The sequence below is a fragment of the Ceratotherium simum genome, chromosome 1 (genome assembly GCF_057802395.1).
Source record: "Ceratotherium simum simum isolate JZ-2026a chromosome 1, ASM5780239v1, whole genome shotgun sequence".
Taxonomy (NCBI): Eukaryota; Metazoa; Chordata; class Mammalia; order Perissodactyla; family Rhinocerotidae; genus Ceratotherium; species Ceratotherium simum.
The window spans coordinates 21600598-21622534 of record NC_141900.1 but is presented as its reverse complement, the minus strand read 5'-3'; the positions used below and the strand labels follow the sequence as shown (position 1 = coordinate 21622534).

Genomic DNA, 21937 nt, shown 5'->3' with positions numbered 1-21937 from the left:
TATTCTCTGGAGCCAATTAATAGGTACGGTAATTCAAATGCGATGCAACGTAGGGAAGGAAAAACTCTTGCTAAAGGAAACTGATGGTTGAGGAAGAGATTACACATCAGGTTAAGTGGTTAAAGGTATTGGTTTTAGCTGTCAAAGAATCCTGGATTCAAATTCTGGCTTCACCTGGGAAACTCTGGGTAGTGATTTATTGTCTAAGCCTCAGTGTCCCCTTCTTTAAAGCGAGATAATATTGCTTGGAGGAAAGAACAAATGAAATGTTTTATGCTTAGTATGCTGCCTGGCACCATATGGTTATGATCATCATCACCATACTGCAGTCAAGTGTCCTTCCCGCTCCATCTGCCCTGACGGGCTCCCACTGGACACCAAAAGGGCTGGAGAATCAGAAAGGGGCTTCATTCTCCTTTAGCCTGGTAAAGGATTGGATTGTTTTCCCAGCCCACTTGATTTTACGGCTGCAGTAGGATTTGCTCTAAGTTCTGTAAGTGGTTCATTGCATTCTGCAGGGTCACTCTGGAGGCTATCCTATAGTGTACCCATGTCACAGTTCAGAAAGCTCCCACTGTAAAAAAATTCAACAATAAAACAAGACTTTCCAAGTCAATGAAAAAAACTGCAATTAAGAATTTTATTATCGGGGCCGGCCTGGTGGTGCAAGCGGTTAAGTGCACGCGCTCCGCTGTGGCGGCCTGGGGTTTGCCGGTTCGGATCCCGGGTACGCACCGACGCACAGCTTGGCAAGCCATGCTGTGGCGGCATCCCATATAAAGTGGAGGAAGATGGGCACGGATGTTAGCCTAGGGCCAGTCTTCCTCAGCAAAAGAAAGAGGAGGATTGGCAGATGTTAGCACAGGGCTGATCTTCCTCACATGAAAAAAAAAAAAGAATTTTATTATTATCCTTCTCTGCTAATGATGGAGTCATTAGGGCTCACAGTATGAGTAATTTTACAAGCTCCTTTTTCCTAAGATTGTGGAAAGTACAGATTTGTTTTCTTCACTATTATCATTAATGTAATCAAGTTGAAAAATTAAAAAGTGATAACAAACATACCTTGCTCTAGGATTTTCCATTCTGCTAAGAATTTCAGGATAATTTCCAAAATACTTTTTTTACTTACTAGTAGGAGCTAACTTCACCATGAAGGACAAGCATACCTAACAGAAGTAGGATATTGATCTGTTTTTTCTCTTAGTTTGTTTTCCTTGACATAATTTTGGAATTCTATAGTGAAATGGGAGAGATTTCAGGGGTATTCTTTGGTAAGTTGGCACACATTTCTTTTGGGAAGGAGTGAGTGTGTGTCCTCTTCTTGCCTTTTGAAAAAGCCAGATAGCAGATCCTGTTTTTGTGAAAGCCTCACATACAGGATGATAGAATTGCAGAGATTTCTGCCCCAAGTTTTACATTTGACACACACTGCTCACCATGCTCATTCCATATATCTTCACCTTTACTCATTCTACTCAAAGCATAATGGTGGGAACTTAGGATGTGTAGTAAACACTTTCTGACATGGAATCATGTTGTAATAGCCTTCTTTGGGAAATTTAGATATTCTTTTCATAGGCTTGTATGTGCTTCATTGCACTCTTAATTTCCTCATTTGCTTTATTTCATTATTGGCTTTTCAATTTCTTTTATCATTATAAAAGTAATATAAATTCATTATAGGACCCTTGAAAAGTATGACAGCAGGGAAAAAGTCACTCATATCCCACTATCCAGAGGCACATACTTATTCCCTAGAGCTAATTAACAAGCATGGTAACTCAAATGCTATGCAAAATGTTCTACCACTGGAGAAACTCCATTCTAACAAATTCATATTTAGACGTTTTTGCAAATGCACTATGTTTATGTCCATATAACTCACATGATCTTTGAAGTCTAGGCCTTTTATTGTTCTTCTTTGAATATAGATTGTTTAAAGAATTTACAGTGGCTCATCAGCAAATTATCTTGCCTGAAGTTATTCCTGAGTTTCAGGAATGTATTCAATTGATTATCAGTTTTTAAATTATTCAAAAACAACAAAACAACTACTAAGACGTGGAAAATCAGCATTAAACAATGGTGTAGGCTTTTTCTACTTTATAAAATTGACAGAAGTCAGTGGCTATGCTAAATTTCTTAAGTATTGACATTTTGTCTCTTTCCTTCTCTACTTCCTTGTAGTATAACCCTTCAGTCAAATTTATATACTCTCTGAAAATAGGAAATCTATGAATTTGCCTGTAATTGGAATTATTAGAAAACCAGAGAGTTGACTATTAATAACAAATAGAAGAAATTTACAGTCATGCTTAAAATATCTTCTCTCATGTGCACTTGTTATAAGTGATATTGGCTTTAAAATTATACAAAAAATTATCAACAATTCACTGAAAAATGAAAGATAACATAGGATATTTTACGTATATCTACATTTTCCTTTTATACTGTTCTCTGAAAAGGAGGTAGAAGTTCCACTTCAGAAGTTTCATTTTAGAGATGATGTTTCCTTATGTGTGGTGTCTGCATCTAACAGATAAGCATTCCAGATGTTGTGGCAGTCACTAAGAGAAGAATGGGTCTTATTTTAATACACGCAGTATGGTAAGTATGTATGTTAATTTTGTATAAAACATTCAAAGAAAATGTTAGGATATCCCTTGTCATCAACTGTGAATTTGAGTTTCAGAGCTTTATGCATTTTTAAATTATGTATGTTGAAACATTCTAGCATCTAATATTGCTGACTCCGCTGACTTTCTTTTCTGATTGTGCATCCCTTGGCTTCAAACGGAATGCAAAGGAGAAAGGGAAGAAAGGGCGTTTAATGAATCGTAAGACCATGACTTAGAAATGTGATTAAGTCTGTGCTGACGAACAAAAGCACAGGAAGACTCTGCATCAATGGCATGTGATTATGACAGGCATAAACTAACCATTATCAATTGCCCACATGTTTCCAAGGATTGGTCCCGTTTGTCTCCAGCGAATTCTGGTGTCCCTGGTTAGTGCCGCGTTAGGAAGGGGAATCGTTATGCGGTTCCACCTGCAAGAAATTTAGCACAAAACAGCTTCACAACTATGTTCACATCTTTCAAATCTATTTTACGTGCTTTTGATGTTCTAGTCTCTGTGTGCTTGGCATAGCACTAAAGTTTGGTAATAAACGCTTTAAATTCACTTGTGGAATTTGTCTATAGTTTTACAACAGACATGTGACTTCTAAAAACATCCACATCATGCTAGAGTAGTGGGTTTGTTAATAGCAAGTGATATTTATTTTGTTTTTAGACATTCTTTTCAGAAATTTTTACATCAATGCTCAGACTTTAGATATTATTCTAGGACAAGCATCTGTGCAGAGATGGGGTGCTGACTAGCACTGATTATTCTCTAGTTTTTGCTATCCCCTAGTTCTGTGCACATTTAAAGAGAGGCTAAGAAAGAAAATAATTCTCAACTTAATTTTGCCATCCTTAGAAATATTTTTACTATTTATCTGGTGCTTATTCTGTAAAGTGGCAAGTATTTTACACACTCCTCTTTAGTTCTCTTAATAGCACTCAAATGAGTATATCATAATTTACGTGGAAAGAAGTGAAAAGTTAGAGTAAATATCATTACCCAAGTAGATGGAAGAACCAGGATTTGAACCCAGGTTCAATTCCAAGCTTAACTTTCTTCCACTTCTCTACGTTGCATCTTTCCATAAGTATTTTGGCAATAACTACAGGTTCACTATATAGAATTTAAATTTATGGAATCCAAAATAAAGGAGACAAATACGGAAGAATGAATGACCCTACAAATTGTTATCTTGCACCAGATTTACTAAAATTACTGTTTGTATTTTTAACAAGATCATTCCTAAAACAGCTGAAAAAGAGAAGGCAGCTTCCTTATCCATTATTCCAAAAATACTAGTCTCAGGCTTATGCATTGATTTTGAGTCTGCAACATGGATTCACATCTCCCGGTATCTTAGAGAGCATTCACTCACCCACTGTAGTTTTCGGAGGAGTAGACAGTGCTGTGGGGGAGGTGGGGTCCAGCACAGATTTCAGGTAAACACTCAGTGTGGAGGAGGGACCAGGAACGCCCATGGTTGGTAGAGAACTCTAAGCTGACACTGATAACATCAGAACAAACACAACAAAAAAGGGGCAAAGATAACAAACGAAATTATTCATCTCTGGCTAAGTGCATTAAACATTTGTAGAATGAGTGTAAAAAATTTTAAGATGCTGTTTCCCAGATTGCTGTTTTCCCCTCCACTGAAGTCTGACCAGCCTTCAAAGGGCAACAGTTAAATTACTGCTATAGAAACAAACTATGTTTTAAAGACAACAAATGGTAACTTGTTGTCTTTGGTTGGTGCTCTCGAATTTGATAGATCGCAAGGCAATTACCATGTCTCACACTGCCACTTCATCCTGTGAATGTGAGACTGACAAAATTCCTAGAAAGGACACGAGCAACACTTCAGCAAGTGAAACGGAGAAGTAAGTGCTAATTGATTTCCGTGCCTATTATTAGGGGGTCACTAACCAACAGGAGGTCAAGCTTTTTTTCAGTTATCTGTTTTTCCTTCTCTCTCACAATCTGTCAGAATGGATGGCTGCCACAGCATGTGCAAACACTTCTGATACCTAAGACCAAGCTCTTAGAATGAAGTCACTTCTACTTAAAATCTATCCAATCATACTCCGCATATTAATTGAAGAACTTTTCTTTTGGGGAAAGTGTGTATTTTATTAATGGATATTTTATTAAAAATCCAGCTGAGAACATACTGAGAAGTTGCTCTGATTTAATAGCAAAGTCCACTATTCATTTTTAATTAGTTCACACACTCACAAAATAGGGCTTCCTACCTGTTACCAGGTTGATGCGTTCCACATCCCAGATTAATGGAAAACTGTATCATGTGAGACATTGTAGAAGGGAGAACTGGTAAGACGTGGAAAAAATCTACAGCCCAGACATTCCTGTTATGTTCTTGATGGTTCTTTTGCCTGAGACAAAATTTGGTAGCAGAAGTCTGAAGTTCAGGATTGATGACTACAGAAACCAAAGATGGAAGCTTCAAAACAAAGGAAATCAAAATCACTCATAATCCTCCCAATGTGAGTCTGCGTGAATTCTCCTAGATTCAATCTTGCAGTTACTATGTACATAACTGCCATTTATTAAACTACTAGGCTATGTCCTGTGTGTTCCATTTGTTATTTCATGTAGAAGATGCTGTTCTCAGGAGGCATTCATTTTAGTCACTCAGAATGCCTCTTTTGCAGACACCTGGAACTCTGTGTGTGACTGATCAGGCCCTCTCTGCCTGAAGATAAATTAGTGTAAGGTCTTTAAAAGTTATCAAAGGATATGTATCCATTTCATCTACTTTAGCACAAGACAAAGGCAACTTGCCATTTACACTTTATCATCAGTCCTCTTTTAAAGTGGATTTGTATAGTACTAATGGTTTGCCAAACGAGGTATTCTGAAAATAAAACTCTAAGCAGAAACAGCCAGAGCCAATGAGTTAATCCGTGGTAACTTACATAATTGATTTGGTCTGAGGCATGCAGATGTAAACCTACTTAGTCACAGCTGGAAAAGTAGTCCATTATGAATTCCCAAATGGTATAACTTGGTGACCCTAGCAAGTGGGGTGTGCTGGATACTTTCTCTGTTTGTTCCCTATTCTAGCCTTGATGTTTATCTCCTAGCTTCCTAACTGAAACCACGAGATTCTAGATGCTGGCTGTGTTAAAGCTATTTAAAGTACGTAGGGTGCCATCAACATGGAGAGAAGGCTAGCTAATAATGAATGTGTGAGTGTACAGCACAAATAAATCTGCTATTAGAAAAGAATAATTTTACACCTTATGACAAGCATCACACATAATTTTGAAAATGTTTGCAAATAACCAGAGCCAACACCTGCCCTAAATCCAAAGGGCAAAGGAAAAGGTCAACCCCTGGCTCTAATTAGCAAAGAATAAAGCAAAGGTAATAATAATCAGTACTTTTGCAATGTCTTCTGCCTAGGAAATCTCAGAATGCTGGATAAATACTCATTATGCCTGATATCAAGTCTGTGAGGCTGCATAATTAGACCCACTTTTAGGGCTTTCTCGGGGACAAGAATAATGGTCAGTCAGAGTATTGGACTCTGCCTTATTGTCTCTGATAGGCTGTGATTCATTCTTCCTGATATAAGTTCACTTATGGTTTGTACTGAGAAAAAAGTGAAAGTTAAAATACTCATGTCCTTTTAAAGAAATATGGCAACTTCCTGGGCTGGCAGAAGAGAGAGTTATCCTCTGCCTCTGGCATGGTCTTCATGGTTTTGACCTGGACTTGTCTAGGGAGGTCGGGGGTGGCCATGCGGCACACGGATTAGCATGTGTACCTTATAGGAGGCATAGGAAAGGGTATCCAGTGTAATGTGCTCTTTTCTTCCTTCAATCTTTGCATACAGGATGATATCATTTTCATGAGAATCTCCAGAGTCACAAATTCCTCCTGCACAAAAAATTTAAGTTGTTAGTACCAACTTGCATCCATAAACACGTCGAACGTAGTGTTAAATTTTAGAATAAAAAGTAATTATGGAACCCAGACGTCACTTAAGAATGACCCTAAGCAAAGGTAACCAGACCCAAAGAAATAATATATGAAGATAGTTCAGATAGGCCACGCTAAAGATCAAAGACTTGACATTTGTGAAGGCCAAAGTAACTATTCACTTAACGAGATTACCCAAATCATAGTCGGCAATGAGCCGTGACTGCACGTCCATATTTTAACCCACATTAAAAAGATGTGCTCTGGAGGCTGGCCTGTGGCGTAGCTGTTAAGTGCGCGCGCTCCACTGCTGGCAGCCTGGGTTCGGATCCTGGGCGCGCACCGAGGCACCGCTTGTCAGGCCACGCTGTGGCGGCGTCCCATATAAAGTGGAGGAAGATAGGCACGGATGTTAGCCCAGGGCCAGTCTTCCTCAGCAAAAAGAGGACGACTGGCATGGATGTTAACTCAGGGCTGATCTTCCTCACAAAAAAAAAGATGTGCTCTGCTTTTTAAGAAAACATTGCTTCCTTATTTGAGGTCTTTTTACCAAAGTTCAGAGCCTATTGATTATGGTTTTAAAAAAAGTGTAGTGACTCACTCACTCAATCAAAGATTTCTGCAGTAGTGCTATTTAAATGGTTGCACATAGTATCTTTAATATTTTAGCACACATTAGGTATTTGTATCTTAGGTGCCGTTCATTTTACATTTTTCATTTTTACTTTTGGCACTTCATTAGATTTTTAGAAGGTACATAGAGTAGTTTATGCCCTATCACTCTTCTTTATAGTTATGTGAAATGAAATAACATTAGAATTGAGAGGTAATTAAGATCATCCTGATGATGAAACTGAGTAACAGAGAAACTGGTACCTAAAACTAAAAATCATTTACCTAACTGGTGGAAAAGCCAAGAGTCAATGTTATGTCTTTTAATCCTTGACCGTCTATTCTTTACAGTGTTTTGCCAGTTTATCAACTGATAATTGATAATTGATGGCTTCTGTCAACTGTCTGCATAACTTGGATTTTAAAGGATTATATGTCTAACTAGAAGCCTCTCCCGATCCACCATTCTCCTTCAAAACAGCACCAACCATAATAGCAGGAGAATACATACATACATGTATTTCCTTGCAAACATTCTATCTCTAAGGTCCAAAATCTATAACATTAACCTTTTAATTTTATTATCATCTTTTAAAAAAATTCCTCCAGTTCTTAAATTAACCACCATCAATGTTAATTTTTATCTACAGGCAATTTCTGTTGGTAATACTCTGTGGTGACAGTAGGGCAACCTCAAAACTCTAGAATAAAGTTACCCTCTGAGAATTAATCTAGTCAAATCAACAAATAATGGTTGAGACTCACCATCTGTATAAACAAATAAAGAAAGTGTCAATTATCGTAAACATCTGGCTCAAACTCAACTTGGGTAATTGGGGTCTAACCTTGGAGAGAAATTACTGATATGTGATGTTAAGTAAGCTAGAACCTAATCAGTATAAGAGCATAATAACAGAAGTAACTTGCATGGTGGTATTTGTGAAACATTGAAATCTGGCACATTACATCTGTTAGACATATGTAATGGCATATCATAAATATTTACTGAGTTAAGTAATCTGAACTGAGAATAGAGCCAGATATGATAATAACATAGACCTCATCCCAATAGATGTTTAACGTTCAAGGGCAACAACCTGTAGAGAAAACGCTTATGATTCTGACATCTGATATATTTTTTTAGCATTTCATTACATACTTCAATGTTATGATAAATATAACTAGTAAAGCCATTCTAAATGACATTCTCTGTGGGAGAAACTAAATTCCTATTAAATGTAACTTCTTTATTGAGCACATATTAAAGACTTACCAAAAAAGAACAAAAAATGGTGAAAGGTCACAGGCAGTGTGGGTTTAAAGCACCATACCCAGAGACATAGGAACTGAACCACCACTTATCTCTAATTTCATTAATTTGTTCCCTGTAAATCTTTTCTGCTCTCTTAAGAACCGTTCATGAACTCCACCTGCCTTTCAGAGAGAACTGAAATACACATGGGAGCCTCATCCAGCCCAGAATGACAGAAGAGGAAAGTCCAAAAGGAGCTAAGACTTTAAAATGATGACAGATTTTATCTGAAAGATCCCTCTGGGGGCAATTTATCAGTTCTGTGAAGTTTCAGTGACAGCAGCTTCTACCAAAGGATATGGATTCTTCTTCAGTTTCATACACTTTGATGTATTGTGGAAAGGTGCGACTCAAGGGACACTTTGTACAGCAATTAAAGTACACAAGGTTTCAATAAAAACTAGGTGGACAGTCAGTTTTAAAATATTTTGAATCCTGTTTTAAGTATCTTAAATATACTTATATTAGGAAAGTGATTTCGTTATTTAATTATGTGCAGGACATTGGGCTGGAAGGGGAATAAGCCCTGATCTCAAAAAGTTTGTAATTTAGCAAGGAAAACAAGACTACTATACATGGAAGAATGATAAATTAGCAGTAAACTGTGTGGTGCTGCCAAAATTGCAGTCAAAGTTCAGAGAACGGAGACACAAGTGTGGGCTGAGAGAGATGGGCATACGGGAGATGCTTAATAAATATTTGTTGAAGGAATAATAAATGAATGAATGATGTGTGTTAGGTTATTTTTGTCTTCTTCACTGCATTCTGGCTCTAAGAACAGTGCTGGATACTGGTCCTCAATGAATTTGTGTTGAATAAATGAATGTATGAATGCAGAAAATAGACCTTGAACCAAATTTTGAAAGTTAAGCAAATTGTCAAGAAATGGTAGTCACAGTGGATTGATATGTACCAAGGAATGAAACCAGGAAGAACATATAGGCTAAGAAGGAGGGAGTGTGATCTCGTCTAGATTAACAATCAGCCACTGATTTTCCTGAGGCGCCATATTTAGTGAGGCGTTATTGATAAACTATTATATCTTCAATCTCTTCCCACATTGCTTTCTTCTCCAGCAGCTGTCAAGGTTTTAAAGTCTTTTCTATAGGTCCAGTCTTATCCTACTCTATCCTGCCCCACTGTCCTATCCTATCCTAAAAACATCTTTGCTGGATTCTGCTTTCTTCTCAAGATCCAGACCCCAATTCTTTTCTTCTGTTTACTGATGAACTTCTTGAAGGAGGAGTCCTCTTTCAGTGATACGTGTCTTTATTTCTTTTAACTCTATGTACTTTGGCTTCCCAGGCACCACACCATGACAAACACTCTCTCAAAAGTCACTAGTGAGTTCTCAGCCCTTATCCTGGTTGACCTCTCTCTCTGGGGCATTCCCTACACTGCTAATCACCTCTCTGACATCCCACCCCTGAACCACTCTCTTCCCTTCCTCCTTTAGCGTAGAATGACACCTTCCTTCTGCATTTCTCTATGTCCTTTCTCAGTCTCCTTTGTCTGGTTCTTTTCTTTCCACCTACACCTAGATGAGGGTTCTCCCTCAGAATTTTTCATGTCTGTTGCTTACTCTGCCTTCTTCTGGGGAGAATACAGCAACTCCAGTGGCTCCACTATCACCTGTATGCTGAGGACTTGCATATATAATTCAGATCCTGAGTAGAATTTCTACCTTCATATAGCCTTCCAGAAGCTTCAATATCAACATATCTAATACGAAAATCTTTTACTCCACACTTGCTCTTTATATATTTATTTATTTTTGACACTTCCTATTTTGGGAAATTGTACCATTCTTCCAGTCACCTAGGAGAGAAATCTGCGTCCTCTCCAATATTGTTCTCATAATCATCACAGTCAACTGGGTGTGAACTTCAGGTGGTTCCTTCTCTTTGATTATTTATTCTCTGTCCCCTCCTTCAAGTTATTACCACCATCACTGCCATAATTCCTTTGTTGCTTGGACTAGTGCAATAGCCTCCTAACTTAGGGTTGCCAGATAAAATATATTGCACAAACAATATTTATACAAAAAATTATTGTTTATCTGAAATCCAAATTTAAATAGGCTGTCTTTTTTTCTAAATCTGTCAACTCTACCCTAATTGGTCTCTTGTCCTCTAATTTCTGATTGTTTCAGTCTTTCCTTCATGCTCCTGCCAGAATTATCTTTCTAAAACATGGACGAGAATATGTTACAAAACTGACAGGAATCATCTGATGGCTCTACGTTGCCTAGAGAAAGAGAATCCAAACTCCTTAATATGATATTAAAGAAAACCACTACTCTGGCTCCAGTTGGTTTTTCTAGCTCCATCTTATATCCTTCCATTCGGCTATATTGCGAAAATCACCCGGCCCCAGACATGTCATGTACCTTTATACTTGTTACTTTTTTCTCAAAATGCGGGGTTAGCTTGGAATTCTCTTCTCCCCTTAAATTTTAATCATGTCCATCCTTCAAGGCTGAGTTCAAATGCCATTCCCGTTATAAAGCTTTACCCTAATCCCTCCGCTCCAAGTATCCAGAGCTTCCTCTGCACTTTCATAGCATTTTCATTCCAGTGTAGCCCATTGCATTCTCGCTTATAGTTGGATGTTACTTATGGGCAAGGACCCTGTCTAAGTAATTTTTACACATATGAAAATAGAGATATATGAGTCAACTATTTATTAAGCACTGTTTTTGAGGGCTTTGCATGTATTAACTCATTGATCAGCAACTCTGCGATGTAGGTACCATTACTTTCCCAACTATATTCTCCATATATCCTACCTCAGCGCTCTATATTCAATAGGAATTCATTAATTTTTTAAACTGACCAGAGATGCTTTTATTTGGGATAATATATTTTGGGCTCACTCAAATGAATTTTTCCCTCATGGTCAATATTATTTTGATTCATTAATAATCTGCTTTGCTCCAGAAAGAATTAAAGATGACTTAATCTCTTATATAAAGGCACTTATATAAAGATGACTTGATTTCTTACATAAAGGCACTGAATTGGGTTGATTTACTATGATTCACTATGCAAAAAAATCAAGAATTCAAACCTATTACGTCAAAAATTGTAAAAAGGGAAACCAGTTAAATTAGACTGGCATACTAAATGTTTATTACAATTTTGGGGGGGAATCTTAAGTTTTCCCAGGAATCACTCTTAATAAAATGAGAGCCAGTTTGAATTCTAATTATTTAAAGGAAATGAGCTCTGGGTCTTTAAATATACAAATATTTCAGAGTCAAGGTGAGGATATCTTTTGGTAGGAAGAAGACATTGTATTTTATATCCACAACTTCAAATGTTCAAACCAATCATTATTAAAAACGAGGTGGTATCACAGAGGCAATATGTTGAGAGCACACAGATATTAAACACAGTCTAAAGTTTACCATGCCGCTCTGAGCCGCAGGAAGTGAGGAATGTGAGAGAAAGAAAGAGCCAGTGCTGAAGCCTATACTCCAGAGGCCTGTTTGTCTGATGAACTGACATCCTTACTAGTAAGATCAAAGGTAGACAATGTTTATTTCCTGTTTAACTTCCAGGTGTTGCCTGTGCTTTTCCAGTCACTCCACAAAGAAGGCATGTGACACCTACTCACACTCCAGGAATGACATCCAGTGAAAGAATACGTAACTGCGGCTCTTGTTGACTAAAATGATAAATTTGAGAGGTCACAGATTTCAACCCCTTAATTCCTCCTTGGATATTTTTCTAAACTTTTAAATATTTATTTGCTCCACAATAATTTTAAGAAAAATACATCTTATGAACACTTTTTTTCTTTATGTGTTTGCCAACATATTAGAAAGTAGAGAGTATTATGAAAGTACTGCAAAGTATTATAAACCTGTTTCTTAGTTTCCCACGACAAAAGAGTTATGCAATGATAAGATATCCATGAAAACAAATGACTCATCATTTTGATGGTTTTTTTTTTTTTTTTTTTTGAGGAAGATTGTCACTGAGCTAACATCTATGCCCATCTTCCTCTATTTTGTTTGTGGGCCGCCGCCATACTGGGGATCTGAACCTGTGAACCCCGGGCTGCCAGAGCGGAATGCGCAAACTTAACCACCTCGCCACCTGATGATTGTTTCTTTTGGGAAGCTAGATGCTTCCCAAAAGCATTGCTTTTGCTTCCCAGAAGAATTGCTTTGTTCCTAGCTTCTGTCCCACTGACTCTTCAGCTATGACCATTGAGGGAGAGGTGGGAGGAAGTCTTAAGGCATTTTGTCTTTAGGCCTAGTCATGGCGTGCCAGGACTAGCTCTCCTACAGGATGGTTCCAGCAGGGCTGGTCTGAAGCAGGTGTGAGTACCACAGGCTTTTGCTCAACCAGTGGAACTCATATTTCATAAATTTTGTTTTTGTATTGTGGACAACAATCTTACTTCCTCACGAATAAGTGCTGGCCTAGAATCTGCCCTAGGTAAACAAAATTCGTTCAAAATGTACCTACCCATAACGAAGTAAAATCTCAGGTTCCCATAACCGGTAGTGTCCATGTATGGAGTGCACAATTTCCTCTCTCCATCTTTGAGAAAGACCATTGATAAACCTGATTCTATTGTCCCACATTCTGTACCAATGACAGCTCCCAAGATGTCCCACCTTAAAAAAAAAAGAGATTAAGAGTTAGAACATTAAGTCAAAGCTTTAGAGCATAACATTTTACTTTTAATGATGAACATTTACTTAGTAATGAATAATTCTGAAATAAAGATGTGCTACTACAGATTTTAGGTAATGAATAAACTTTTAAACACATTCCATTCACAATAACGGTTTTTCTGTAGAAGGATAAATTTAATCAGTACTATGTATAGTGTGTCTACCATATGATAATCTTTATTCTCAAAATACTTACAGTTGAGGTGGGGAATCAAATTTGAACTAAGGAAACAGAGAACCATAAAAAACAGTATCATAATATCATAAATGCTTGCATGGTATTTTGCACATTAAAAAGATAGTTATAGAATGAAAAGTCATAAGAGCTGGCAAGAGTCTAGCAAGTTTTCAAAAAGGAGATGGGATTTAAACTGGGTCTTGTCAAATAGGTATTTGGATATGTAGAAAAGAATAAAAATATTTAATATTTTAAAACTCTTATAACTTCTTAGTATTTATTTCTGGTCACATCCAGTTTGGCTGTTGCTAGTCACACAACTAACTTGCTTACAGGTGGAGAAAACTGGGATACTGAGGTAAGTGGCTAGCCTAAGGCTAACCACCTGTTTGGCTCTGAAATTGAGATCTTTTGATTCTCAGTTCACTGTTATTTTAGTAGTTTCGAAAGAGGGTACTGTGTCAGGATGATTATGTTGAACTTTACAGTTTATAATAGATTTGGGACCAAAATGTTTAGGAAATGCCTATAATTTTGTATTTTACAGATTATATCAATTATTCAGGGAGCCCAATAAATAACTTTTTGAAGCAACTCATACTAGTATTGGACCACTGTAAATTAACCAGGAGCCTCTCTTGACTCGTACAAGAAAATTTCACACTGGTTCATTGGTCTTTTACTTGCTCCATTTATCTCAATTAAACCACTCAGCCTACTGATCCACAAAGCAAGTTAAGGTTATAAATGATGCATATGATGGCTCCTTTTAGGCATCTATCTACTTTGGAGTATTTTTAAAGCGAAAAATTAAATTGAAAAAGATGGAAATGTCATGGACTAAAAGAACCTTCTAGTCAAGTGAGAAATGAGATTAGTAGTCTTTTTCTTTTAATTACTAGTTGTAAATGAATAACTCTTCTAGATTAATCTAAATGAATTATTTAGAATCATGAGATATGATTTAGACTGTCTATTTCTTTTCAATCTTTATTTTAAAGTCCAACATACTCAATTTTACTCTACATTGGTCTTTCTTTTTCCCATTCTAACTGTTGGAAGATAAAAAAAGTGAAGTTATTTTCTTTAGAAACCCAAATATTTATAATCAAGTGAAATGGAAGGTTAAGTCTGCTTTGAAGAGAAAGAAGGAGAGAGCAATCTGAAAAATCATTTTGTAAAAGTCTCATTGCTTTGAACGGATTATCTTACATTTATTAAGAATTCAGTAGGAGCCTGCTGCAGCACAAGCTCGTTCTTTCATGAATTTGTATAAACACTGGCTTGAGCTTCGTTGGAGGCAAAGTATGCTTGAGGGGATCCCAGAGCTCCATCAACTACGAGGGACCTCAGAGAAGGCCTTTCACTGCCCCGACTTCAGAGTTCCGATCTCTAAGGTCGCAAAGTTGTGGGCATTTCCAGTTACAAAAAATGATATGCTTCGTGACTCTCTCCTAATACAATAATTACATGAAGTAAAATTATAACACAACCAAATCTTTGAGGCCAGCAGCAGTATTTGAGGAGCTCTATAGTTTTAGCAATATCTAGACTGGCATGGCTATTTCTCTAAAAAGGAGTGTTACTTCTCTATGGTTTAAATTATGTTTTCCCCAAGGTAATGTGGTTCTCTGTGAAATGCATTTGAAGGAATATCTGCCTAGGGGGAGAGCTCTCTACAACATAGCAATCTACACTTATTTTTTGATGACTAATTCTAAAAAAACCTCCTATATTATTTATTATAAATAGAGTGGGGTGAAGTTGGAACACAGGAAAAAAAAAGTTTAATAATCGATAAAATGCCTTAAGGCAAGTTTATTCCTTAGAGGTAGCAAGGTCAGAATAATATTTAATTTATACTTTTAAAATATGACTTTCTACTTTTTGTGTCAAGAAAGAGAAATATTTTTGTAAGCAAAAATAATTTAAAGAAGTTTCTTAGCTGGAAAGCTGATGGTTCTCCGTATCAGCTGTTTTAGAATGCTTTGAGAATAAAATTAATTATGTTTTAATCAGCTCAAACTTTAATACTTTTAAGAATGATATGAGAGAATAGAACTTAAATGTTCTTACCAAAAAGAAAAAAAAGATAAATATGTGAGGTGATGAATGTGTTAATTAACTAGATGGAGGGAATTCTTTCACAATGTATGTGTGTATCAAACCACCATGATGTACACTTTAAATATCTTATAATTTTATATATCAATTATACCTCAACAAAGCTGAAATTTTTAAAAAATTCCGTAATAAGCTTAAAAAATAATGATATATATTCTTCGAAGGGCAATTTGGCGGTAACCATCAAAATGAAAATTACATACATACATTTATATGTATGTATACCCCAGACTAGAAGAGACATTCATAATATGTTGTTAAGTTTTTAAAAAAATAAAGTTGTAGTATAGTATGTAAAATGTGATTATAATGTGTTTTTTTTGGTATGGTCATAGAAAAATTTCTGAATGAATATATGCCAGCATATATGCCAACATTTTAACAATGAGGAATGAGATTAGCATGGGGAAACTTTTGATTTTTGCTTTACATATTTACTTTGCAATAAGCAAATAATTTTCAGATACAAAGAATAAAGAAAGGCATTCAATTTATATGTATTAAAATTTTGAATAAAAATCTAAATGATCTTATTATAGTTTGAAAAAAACACTAAGAATAAGAACATAGGTAATAGAGGTCTTATATTTTAATCAGATTTTTCCCCTATTAATATTGGCATAAAAGGATCTAAAGGTAATGGAACATTTCACATTATCTATGAAAATTTGTTTTATTATACTTTCCAGAATATATTACACCAGGTTGGCAACTTCAGGTTTGAACTAAGATATAGAATAAAGCCTGGCTATAAAATCCCACATTTGCCAAATTCATAAGGTTTTTTATCTACTATGAATCCTGTGAGGTTGAATAAGTTCATTACATCCATAAGGTCTCTATTTGGGATGAATTCTCTGCTATTTAATAAGGGATGCGCCATAGGTAAAGATCCTTCCATATTCATTTATATTCATGAGGTTTATCTCCAATGTGAGTCCTGTGATGTCTAGCAAGATGTAATACTCTGACTGAAGGCTTCTTCACCTCCATTGCATTTGTAGGATTTCCCTCCAGCACGACAGCTTAGGTGAAGGTGAAGGATGAGCTCTATTTGAAGGCTTTCCTGCATGCACTGCAGTGCAAAAGTTTTTTTCTTCAATTGATTCCCCTGTATTTCACTCAAATTCAATTTTGTTTTAGGGTTTTATTACATGCACTATGTTTATTTATATTCTTGTTGGAATACACATTAAAAAAGAATATTGGCTTCAGAATGGTAGAAAGCACTCAGCTTTCTCACAATAAGACAGAAATATGACCTAGACTGGAGTATGTTAGAGAAAATAATGTATTGCCTGGGACATTATAATGAGTCTCAATAAATGTTAGTTTCCTTTTCTCCCCCCTGTAAAATGTAGTGCTATTTTTGTTTTAAAATAAGTCAAAGTGGCAATTCAAATGAATTTCTAAATTATAATGAGTTTTTATTCTTTTCATAGTAGGATTAGTAGAACAACAATCATGGACAAAGTTTCAGCACAGTATGCAAAGCGTTATTGATCAATCTTTTAACAAGGGGATACTCAGCTGAAAGAAACACTGCACTTTATCTATCTTCAGGTTTTTTTGTACTGTTTGAGACTTTGGCCACAATCTCTCTGGGTCCCTAAATTTTATTATTTATGTTATCTAAATGGTCAAGTGGGTTTTGCTTGAATAAAAATGAACATGCTTGTAAAAAAAAAAAAAAAGACCCATTTAATGCAATGTTAACTAGTTAGACTGTCAATCTAACTTCAATTCACTTGCCCTAAATTATAAGCTTAAATAAAATCCCTCTTTAGTTTTATAAGCATTTTGTGAAAAGTTTTTTAAGTAAGAGGTGACAATTCTTCTGGGTAGGACAGAGGAAGAAATTTATAGAAAATAACAAGAGATGCTCAAACTGTTCTGAAGTGTTCTAAATCATTGTAAAGCCTATTTTTAACAAAATCATCAACTTACATTGAAGGGGCTATAATGGAGATTGTTCTGGTTGGTCTATATGCAGTTTTGATTTCCAATGGTTGTATGTAAGATTCTTTGGTACTATCTCCCTGGAACAAGGAAGCTAATATAAAATTGCTTTATTTGAGTTTATATTGCCTTTCTCTTGGTTTTATTCCACTAGATAGCATTAAATTTTAAGAAAGACCTTTTGAGTCAGTTGTAGGTGTGTCCTACTTTGCAAGCAATGCCATTAAAATATGTAACTAATACTTTGCATTTTGTTCTCTTTATAGTAAATCATCTATCAGAGACTAGGTTATGGCTGAGCTGAGGAAACCATTGTCTGTGCTCAAATTTTTTTTCTATAATCTTGGATTATATTATTATATGATATATTATTAAATATATTTCTTGCAAGAGGTTCTTCAGAGCCAATTTATAAAGCAGTTATCTTAATAGAGTGTGGATGGTAGTAGAACAGGACTGTTAGGACTAGTAGTTGGAGGGAACTGGAAATAGTCAGGTTAGCAGTTCAGAGACTACTCTCTCTGACCATTGGAAAAAGTCAGCGAGGCCAAAGATGGGAAAGGAAATTTGATCCCAGGATAAGTCCTGTTTGCCCTCTGGCATCTTTTCTATGTCTTGCCGGAGAGTTGGAATTCTGGGTATTATGTCATATACAGGAAGTATTTGCCACCAGTTGCTTTTTCTTTTTGTTTTTTAATTAGAGGAAGACTCTTCACGGAAGTGATGACTGTGGCCTGGGAGAGGACACCTGCGTTAAGTCATGGTAGAGAAGTACAACTGGAAATATTTTTTAAAGTTAAAAAAACAAATTCTATTTTATTTTTTTCTATTATGATAGCAATATTCTCATCATTGAAAAATTGGAAAATACAAAGAGTGGAAGAAAAAAAATCACCCATAATCATACTACCCTAGAGACAAGCATAATTAATATTTTAGTATATTTATTTATAATATTTTTCTATGTATATTTCCAAATAGTTGTGATAACATTATACAGATGGTTTTGTATTCTGCCTTTTTTTCACTTACATTAGTAATGTCACACATTTTCCAGGTTATTATTAACTCTTTATAAACAAGCGACATAATATTTTATTATGCATATGCCAAACTATATTTAGTCATTATCCTATTTTTAAATTTCAAAATATAATAATAAATAATTATACTATTTAGCATACTTTATGGGCCTGAGGAATTAAATTCTCAATTCCCTAATGCTCCTGGATGTGTTCTAGAGTACAGATAACCCCAAGCCATGCCTCTTGAGGTGTCAGAGCTCTGCTCTTCCTTCACATAAATGCCTAGATATTCAAGACTGCTTTGTGGCCAGTGTGGATCAGGTGAACTACCCAGGAAGGACTATGGAAAACAAGACATCTTGAAGAAGTGGGCATCTGAACATCTCAGTGCCAGCAACCTCCTCTGATATCTTCCACAGAAGAATCCTATCACCTGTTAATGTTGTGCCAAACTGCCAGGAATTAAATCATGTTGGAAGGATTCAGATTTCATTCTCTTTTTTCCCTGTAAAGTATAACTTCAGTACAGGAGTTCCTCTCTTGGATGGGGAGCCAGCTGCTGTATTCTGGATGCTTACATAGACAGCTGGTTTGGAGTGGGGGAAGGAGCAATTAACCAACTCAAGAACGGCAATGCCAAAAGCAAAGATGGCGTGTAAATGTGCTGCAAATTAAAGAAGGGTTTAGAATTTCTACGAAGGAGTGCCAGAACAATTTTAATGTACCTGATCATATAGAGCTTATTTTTTTAATATTTGAAAATTTAACATTTATATTTTTTAAATAAAAAAACAATTTACTTAAATAGAAAGCAATGTAGAACCCAGGTCAAAAGCAGACCAGAACAAGTAAGATGAAATATGTCTTTTAACAACAGCTTGCAACATGTTTACTCTGATCCATTTTAGCATACATCCAATTATCATTTTAACTAATATTGTCTTTTTTCTTAATGATATTTCATTGGTTTATTTAGAGAATCCAATTTAGGTTTCACGGGCATATTTAACTTTGCGTTTCTTTTATATCTCATTAATTAATTTGAGTTTAATTTTCATCTGAGCACCACTTTGGTTATATCCTATTACTGATAGTAATTATAGCTGGCATAACTAATTTTTAAGTTTTTTGATTGCTTTTGATGTGCCAAGCACTGTGCAAAGTGCTCTACATATACCGTTACCCAAAATATCCCTTTTTAGCCCTTTTAATGCTTAAACCTGAATTCTTAAAATCTGAGTTGAATAACTGATTTTAATATGCCTCCTTGCTTCTTTTGTTGCATTCCCCTGGCATATTAGTTTCTCGTCTTTGATTTTCAACTTCTTGTGTTATTTTAGTTTGGGTCTCTCATAAATATCAAGTATATAGCTGATTTAAAAAACTTACTGTGAGAATTTGAGTTAATAAATGAATATAACTCACTCAAATTTATTGTGTTACTGATATGTTTAGACTGGTTCCTGCCTAATTGTTTTCTGTTTTCTATTTACCCTGCTTTTTACTGTTTACTTTTTTTCACTTTCCTGACATTTGCTGGAGTAAGTCCTCTTTGTTCTATGCTAACCTAATGGCTTAGGAGTTACACAGCTTATATCTGGCTTATCTGATTTTTTCAACAAACATATTCACACTGAAAGTTTTCCATTAACATTAAGAGTTAACCAAGTTAACTGAGTTAACCAAGATCCATAACCTCACCTCAAGCAAGTTAAGAACTTTGGCAGTATTTTACTTCCTTCTTCTCCTTCTCTTCTTGTCAATCTCCCTCTGTACCTCTCCTGTTAAGGCCATCTGGGCTTTAATTCCAATTTTTTATTAAAAATTTTCAATAATCAACACTTAGGCTGAACTACAAGCTTCACTTTTTCACTTGCTCACTACTCTTTCCTGAATCTTTCTTCTTCCTCTTGGATCAATTTCCAGGAATAAATCTTCTAGTAATTCTTTCAGGGAGGGTGCAGGGGTAGTAAACTTGCTGAACCCTGTGTGTCTGAAAAGCTTTTTATTTTTTCCTAACACTTGAACGATATTTGACTGGAGAAGAATTTTATGTTCCAAATAATTTTCTCTCCAAACTTTAAGATAACTGCTTCACTTTTTTAAAACTTATGCTACTAAGGAAAGTACAATGAATCTCACCCAGAAGCTTTTAGGATTTCCTCTTTTATCGGTGTTCCGAAGTTTCTCCCTGATGGTTTAGGACTGGGTATTTTTCCATTCATCTTGCTAAACATTTTCATTCATAGGAACTATGTCTTTTCTTTCTTCTTCTTTTTTAAATCTTAGGAACTTTTTTCCAATTATTTCTTTGAACATTTCATTCCATATATTCCCCCTGACCTCTCCTTCTGGAATTTCTATTATTTTTAATGTTAGAAGTGCCAATTTCCCTCCAATATTTTTACATCTCTTTTTCTAACATCTAATGACCCTAAGTTTTGTGAAGATCTCAAGACTCAGATTTCTAGCTTATTAATTTGTTATTCAGCTAAGCCTATACTGATATTCGGGGGGAAAAATCCATTAAGTTTTTTTCAACAATCATATATTTTCATTTCTCACATCTCATTATTTTTTCCTCACAAAATCTGTTTCAATTTCACAAATGCAGTGTGCTCACTTATCCCTCTGAGGACATTATACTTGTTATAAAATGTCTATTTGTTTATTCTGCTACTAATTCCATTTTCTCAGCTCTTAGTTCTTCAGTTTGATGCTTATTTTTTATGGGGTTGGTTTTCCTCAGATTTGATGATTCTAGACCATTTGCTTAAATTTGTTTCTACTATTCTCTCTTAGTTTTGGTGCAAAAACGTCCACAGAGGGGGGCAGATGTGCCCTTGGTAGAGACTATCACGGGAGCTCTTCATTCCCTTCAAGGTTTCCAGTCACCTGGCACTGCCCTGCTTTTCCATTCCAGGTGTCCACATCTACTGCTTCTTCCCGGGGGGCAGAAGCCTCTGCTTGGAAGTGGGTATGGTGAGGGCGCACCTACTTGGCAGTCCCTACAGCAGTACCTCAGAGCCCCATCCTGATGCCTGTGTCCAGCATCTGTGACCTGGAGCAGTGCTGAGCCACTTTTTGTAGTGTCTTAGTCTACACGTGTTTTGGGCTATAGTTTCCTCCTTCCATCAGATCCCTTCCTCCTCTCTCTATCTCTCTTTTTTGCGCAACCCTTCCTAATTCCTGACCCAAGTAGGGCACGTTTCCTTGTTTCATAGTGTCATTATAGATTCATTTGCTCATTTTCTGTAATTTCCAAGGATTTTGGGCAGGTGGGGAAGACTGGAGCACATTATCTTGATTCAATTATTCTAATATTCATTACATTTGTGGAGTTTCTCTTTAACACGAATACTCAGTGACGGGAATAAAACAGACTTTTTAAAAAGGTATTTGAATAGTAAAAAATATAATGTTTGCATTTGGGATGAAAGACATGTATACAAATTCCATATAAT

The 21937-nt window shown here is 35.9% G+C and overlaps 1 protein-coding gene across 3 annotated transcripts in view; it reads right to left on the bottom strand.

Annotated features, from left to right (window-relative positions):
* The window catches only part of RELN (reelin), a 490103-nt gene that overhangs the window by 154500 nt on the left and 313666 nt on the right, over positions 1-21937 (bottom strand). For all 3 annotated transcript variants that reach the window (XM_087441541.1, XM_004439311.3, XM_087441605.1), the window contains exons 12-16: positions 12976-13127; positions 6419-6531; positions 4881-5089; positions 4007-4135; positions 2943-3052 (exon numbers count right to left, since the gene is read on the bottom strand). In XM_087441541.1, coding sequence (XP_087297667.1) covers positions 2943-3052; positions 4007-4135; positions 4881-5089; positions 6419-6531; positions 12976-13127 — 713 coding nt within the window. The remainder of the gene's footprint in view (positions 1-2942; positions 3053-4006; positions 4136-4880; positions 5090-6418; positions 6532-12975; positions 13128-21937) is intronic.